Source organism: Saprolegnia parasitica (assembly GCF_000151545.1).
Source record: "Saprolegnia parasitica CBS 223.65 unplaced genomic scaffold supercont2.572, whole genome shotgun sequence".
Lineage (NCBI taxonomy): Eukaryota > Oomycota > Saprolegniomycetes > Saprolegniales > Saprolegniaceae > Saprolegnia > Saprolegnia parasitica.
The window spans coordinates 1-5,064 of record NW_012156966.1 but is presented as its reverse complement, the minus strand read 5'-3'; the positions used below and the strand labels follow the sequence as shown (position 1 = coordinate 5,064).

The 5,064-nt window shown below is 59.0% G+C and overlaps 4 protein-coding genes across 4 annotated transcripts; 3 read left to right on the top strand and 1 right to left on the bottom strand.

Annotated features, from left to right (window-relative positions):
* Positions 1 to 508: 508 nt before the first annotated feature.
* Positions 509 to 1,047, top strand: SPRG_17451 (hypothetical protein; the record flags this gene model as incomplete). The annotated part of the gene is made up of 3 exons (XM_012356753.1): positions 509 to 598; positions 641 to 787; positions 833 to 1,047. 3 exons carry the CDS (start codon positions 509 to 511, stop codon positions 1,001 to 1,003), a joined length of 408 nt encoding a protein of 135 aa, XP_012212143.1. The 3' UTR covers positions 1,004 to 1,047.
* Positions 1,048 to 1,585: 538 nt separating this feature from the next.
* On the bottom strand, positions 1,586 to 2,476 carry SPRG_17450 (hypothetical protein; the record flags this gene model as incomplete). The annotated part of the gene is made up of 4 exons (XM_012356752.1): positions 2,284 to 2,476; positions 2,049 to 2,223; positions 1,925 to 1,999; positions 1,586 to 1,660 (listed from the first exon to the last, which is right to left on the bottom strand). Exons 1-4 carry the CDS (start codon positions 2,328 to 2,330, stop codon positions 1,586 to 1,588), a joined length of 372 nt encoding a protein of 123 aa, XP_012212142.1. The 5' UTR covers positions 2,331 to 2,476.
* A 561-nt stretch (positions 2,477 to 3,037) lies between these two features.
* On the top strand, positions 3,038 to 4,431 carry SPRG_17449 (hypothetical protein; the record flags this gene model as incomplete). Its single annotated transcript, XM_012356751.1, has 7 exons — positions 3,038 to 3,181; positions 3,231 to 3,326; positions 3,664 to 3,762; positions 3,812 to 3,910; positions 3,952 to 4,050; positions 4,104 to 4,199; positions 4,249 to 4,431. Exons 1-7 carry the CDS (start codon positions 3,071 to 3,073, stop codon positions 4,429 to 4,431), a joined length of 783 nt encoding a protein of 260 aa, XP_012212141.1. The 5' UTR covers positions 3,038 to 3,070.
* A 363-nt stretch (positions 4,432 to 4,794) lies between these two features.
* Positions 4,795 to 5,055, top strand: SPRG_17448 (hypothetical protein; the record flags this gene model as incomplete). The annotated part of the gene is made up of 1 exon (XM_012356750.1): positions 4,795 to 5,055. A coding segment is annotated over one exon (261 nt), but the record flags the coding sequence as incomplete, so codon positions are not given.
* Positions 5,056 to 5,064: the final 9 nt, after the last annotated feature.

The following is a 5,064-nucleotide window of genomic DNA, read 5'->3' as shown; positions in this document are numbered from 1 at the left end:
TTTGTGCGCTACCAGACGAGCGCCAACCTCCTCGTACCCGACTCGATGCTAGTCGAGAAGCGTTCAGAGTGACGTAGATGCTGGACGAAGCGAGGCTCGTCGCGATCGCCGTGGCGCACCGCGACCGACGCATGCTCTCGATTTTAGGTCACGGGCACTCGCGTGTACTGCCACCCGATGACGCCATGGCGGAGGAGGCGACCTACGATGCGCTTGGCGATCACGTGGCGCTGACAAGAGACATGGCCATGCACTTTGAAGCGAATGACGACGCGAGCAACCAGATCGAGTACCATCAAGCCGCGCTCGTCTCGGTACATTCTACAAGATCAATGTGTCAAGACGAGAAAGACAATCATGTGTGCAGACGGTCGACAACGATCCATGGATGCATGAGATCCGCGCGACGGGGCAGATCACCGCCGAGGCCATTTCACCCGACGACGTGGACGACGGAACCTTCAACGACGCCGACCACGGGCTGGTCGAGGCCGGCGACGACGGCACGATGGTCGTCACGGCCGACGAAGGCACGGCGCAGGCGCTTGCAATGGGCAGCGTCTACGACGGCTACTTTGTGCAGTCGACTGCCGCCGCTGTACGCACACGACTCGTGTACGAAGATCTCATGCTGCTGTAGCTCGAGACCAATCGCACGAGCGAAACCTCGGTCAACGACCACGGGCTGGTCGAGGCCGGCGACGATGGCACGATGGTCGGGACCGGCCCAGACGGGGTCGACGGCGGGCGGGAGCTCGGGCCGATGATCTATGCGACGTACTTTCGGGTATCGAGACGAGTGTCGGGCTGTTGTTTTGAACGTGCGTACTAGGACGAGACGGCGTGTGGCGGGCGGACGGGGAGCTTGGGACCGATCCTCGACGCCTACTTTGACCAAGCGGAAACCTTGGACGACGGCAGCCGCGTCCGGTTCGACGAAATCGAACTGGGCGAGGACGATGACAATGACGCAGTATACCCCAACCACGTCGCCGCCGTCTAGTGTTGGCCGCTACGGCACAAAAGGCAGTCGATCGTCTTTGCTTCCTCTGTCGTCGTCTTGAATGCATCCTGGTGGCGAGAACGCAACTATCAAAACCGATGGAGACGCCGTGGATGCAGAGAATGGACCGAGCACCGCCGTGTCGAATGGCTTGGTGTACAAATCAAATCTCTTGCGAACCGTTGTCGCATCAATTGACGTGGCCAGCTCAAACGGAGTCATCCCATCCTCCACGTAAGTACCGACTGCGAAAAGGGTGGTTAGGGTTGTATCTGCGGATGGTGGCGGCAGCGCATCGCTCGAGGAGCTGCAGGATGTGCCACCGGCGCGCGCACTTGTCCGTCACATGCAGTAGACAGAGTGCCAAGAGGCCGTTGCGAGGGGCCTACATCGTGTTGCTGTCGGTGAACGAGAGCGTGATGCTACAAAACGCACGGCTTTCTGGACCACGTCGATCGGTGCGTGGAGGTCCAGGAGGAGTTGCGCCATGCAAGGCGGGTTGCTCGTGTACGCTACGACCAAGTTCTCGGATGGCTATCCATTTCGAGGATAAGCACCACATATCTTGGGCTAGAAAGTGAGCTACTCGTACCTGGCAGCGCCGGGAGCAATCGCCGAGGATGTCGTTGTGGAGATCGCAGTGGTTGCCGAGGTGCGCTCACGAGTACCTCAGCCATGGCTTCGTTGCCGGCCAGCAGCATACGCTCGGGTTGCAGCTGCCCCTACACCAAGAAATTGCGCCCGCGACCGCTTTAGTTTTCGTGACCGCACCTCGATCATGGACTGGGCGTTTGCGCCATGGTCGAGTGCGTAGACCGCCGTCTCGACGTCGCTGCGACTGAGGGCGCGGGTGAGGAGGCGGTGACTAGACGGCTACGGTACCGCGCTCACTAAACCCGCAGGATTCGAGTATAATCGCACCTCCGAGATGTGGGCGCCGTGGTCGGCGAGGAGGCGAACAACGTCAATCGCATCCTCGAGCACGTGACGGCCATACTAGCCGATACAGGTGCGGAAGAATCAGAGAGGTGTACTCTTTGCAAACCTTGTAGAGGATCGGGACAATCGCCAGCTTGTGCAGAGTGGTTCGAACCGCGCCAAATTGTCTGAGCAGAACGTGCTCGATGAGCTGGTTCTCGTAATGTTTATCGGGCACCGAGCCGAGCAAGAGACGGTGGTGGTCGAGCAACGTGTCGTGCTCGTTAAAGTTAAAGACGTCGCTACGTGCAAGGGTACATAAATTCAATTGAATTTATGTACCCTTGCTACGCGTCGGCGACGTCATCGCGATCGACGTCGCAAAGTAGAAGGGATTCATGCGTGTCATCTGCCAGCGACATGGGCTTCAACAGGAATGAACGCAAACGAATCGACTTGGACACGGTCGCCGAGGTAGATGCATTGGACCAGGTGCAGATTCCGGTGCTCCGCCTTGCTTCGAAAGTAAAGCATCGTCGTCACATCCAGGCTCGTCCAAAACGCCTCTGGCACCGGATGCGATCCGGCGTCGCGTGCAGCGACAGCTCTGGCTCGGACACACCGCACAGCCTGTCTGCGACCAGAGATACGATATCCTATTGCAATCCAGACGATGTAGTACCTTGAAAAAGGTCTTGGGCTGGGCTACGTCCGTGATGGCAAAGGCGTCGAAGCGGAGGCCGGGAGATCCAAGTACCGGTAGCTCTTCGCCTAAAAGAAACATAAGGTCCTCGTTCGTCTATGCGCATCGCATCGGGCAACGGCGGTGAGCGCGCTCGTGCGTCGTCCGGTGCGAGCATTCTGGACGATTGATGGACGTTCAAGTACATGCAGTGTGCGTGTGATTCGATGCGTTGTCCCGTTTCAACCCAGGTTTCAACCCAGTCATATTTTTGCTTTTAAAGGGCCCCACCACCAGGGGGCATGAAATCACCGATGCCGCCCATGGTTGACAATTGGACGATTGGCCGGACCGTGGGTGCATTTTGGTAGGACCCGGTCCTGCATTCAATCGATAGGGGTCGTACAGGATCAGACCAAGAACGTCCGACACAACCCTGCAGCAGGAGCATTTCGCAAGCTGCGAGCATGGGGCAAAGTCAGAGCGACATGGAGCTCGCCCAAGCGGCGACGAACGGCGACCTCGCCCACGTGCAGGCGCTCCTGGCGCAAGGTGCGAGCCCGAACGCAACCAAATGGGTTCGAGCCACCTTGCAATCCTAGCATTTTGTATAGTATCATTGGATAGGGCTACTCGGCGCTCTACAACGCAACGTGGAGCCGACACTTGGGCGTCATCGAATGCCTCCTGGCGGCCGGCGCCGACGTCAACTATGGCGGCTCGGTACGAGTCGACCACGCGCGCAGTCGCAGCCAACGCGCTTGATATAGAACGTCCCGTCCCCACTCGCCGTGGCTATCGATCGAGACGTCCCCGAGGCCATTCTTCGGCGGCTGATCGCAGCGGGCGCCAACGTCGACATCCTCCTGGTAGCGCATTCTCGTTCGCATTGGCACCGTACGGAATGGGTGCGTAGGGCGATGTGCCACTGCTCGGATTCGCTGTCGTCAGCAAACACACGTGGCTGCTGCCTCTCTTGCTCGACGCCAACGCCAACGTCAACCTGGAAACCAAAGTACAGCTGGCTTGTCACGTCGAGGACGATGCGAACGCGATGTAGACGAAGGGCGGCGCGCTGTTTCAAGCAGCCAACAAGGGCTACCTTGAGACAGTCTCCCTCTTGCTCGCCAAGGGCGCGCTGGTCAACGGCCGCGACCCCGTACACTGTTGAAACCAGCAGTGTTGCGTCACATGGGCTCTGGCGGTAGACGCTCAACACGCCACTGTGGACGGCAGCCCATCACGGCAACGCCGACGTCGTCGATCGACTCCTCCTCGCCAACGCCAACGTGCACCGCTGCAACGACGTAAGCTTCCGCTCCCTACACTCCTGAGCGTGTTTTTGTAGCGCGGTGAAACTCCGCTGTTTGCAGCGGCGGCGGGTGGCCATGCCCGCATCGTCACAAGCCTCCTCGCCGCCGGTGCCAATGTCCACCAAGGCGACAACGTAAGTGGCCTCCATCGGCAGCGCAAGAGGAGAGTACGGTGTATCTACTGTAGCAAGGCATCACTCCGCTGGTTGAGGCCGCCGCGGCGGGCCACGCCGACGTGGTTGCGATCTTGCTCGAGGCCAATGTCACCATCGAGTGCACGGCGGTAGGCGACCTTTTTTGCAGTTTTCGAAGAGAGACATTGTGGAATGTAGCGCGGGCCGATGGTGGCCGCCGTCACGCGAAACCATACCGACGTCGTCTTGCTGCTGTGCCGCGCCATCGTGGCGCGCGCCGACACAGAAGCGAGGCGACGAGGCAACGTCGACAGTTCGGACGACCTGTCTGATGAGACTGTCTTGGCACATGAGCCGTCTCGGAGTGCCAAGGAAGCGTAGTAGTATCAGCTACGTAGACGTGCATCGATCGTTATGCGCTGTGCGTGGAAGGAACCAGCACACTCACTACAGTCTACCAAGCAGCGCGGAATTGTCTAGCAGACACTGTAATATCAAGACAGCGTCTATTTCGAAACACTGGTTCGTACCTCGCTATGTTTTATTTAAACCATACAAACGTTGTATAGTATCAAATACCCATGCAAACCATGCGAAAATAAACTCTGTGAGCCAATCACTTGACGACAATGCCAAACGCACGATGGCGATTGGCCAAAAAGTGGCGCCGTGAACAATTGTTGGTGCCCCTTGGATCAACTTGGTTGGTCTCGTTCCATCTTCCGATTCGCCACCGCCAGAAGCATGAGCCTCTACGCGCCGCCGACGACGGCCGAGATGCTGCAGCTCAACGCTGCGGACGCGTCGTCCGTGTACACGACCAACTTCCTCCGGCTGCAGACGACGCAGCTGCTCGACGAGGTCCGCATCGCCTACGACAAGGTCGGTGGCGTCAACCCGATCCTCGTGGCCGTCAAGCAGAGCTTGGACGCGCTGCCCGAGCAGCAGGTCACGTCGTCGTGCTTGGCCATGCCGGGCCTGCCCACGCGCAACCTCCTCAAAGAGGTCGCGCTG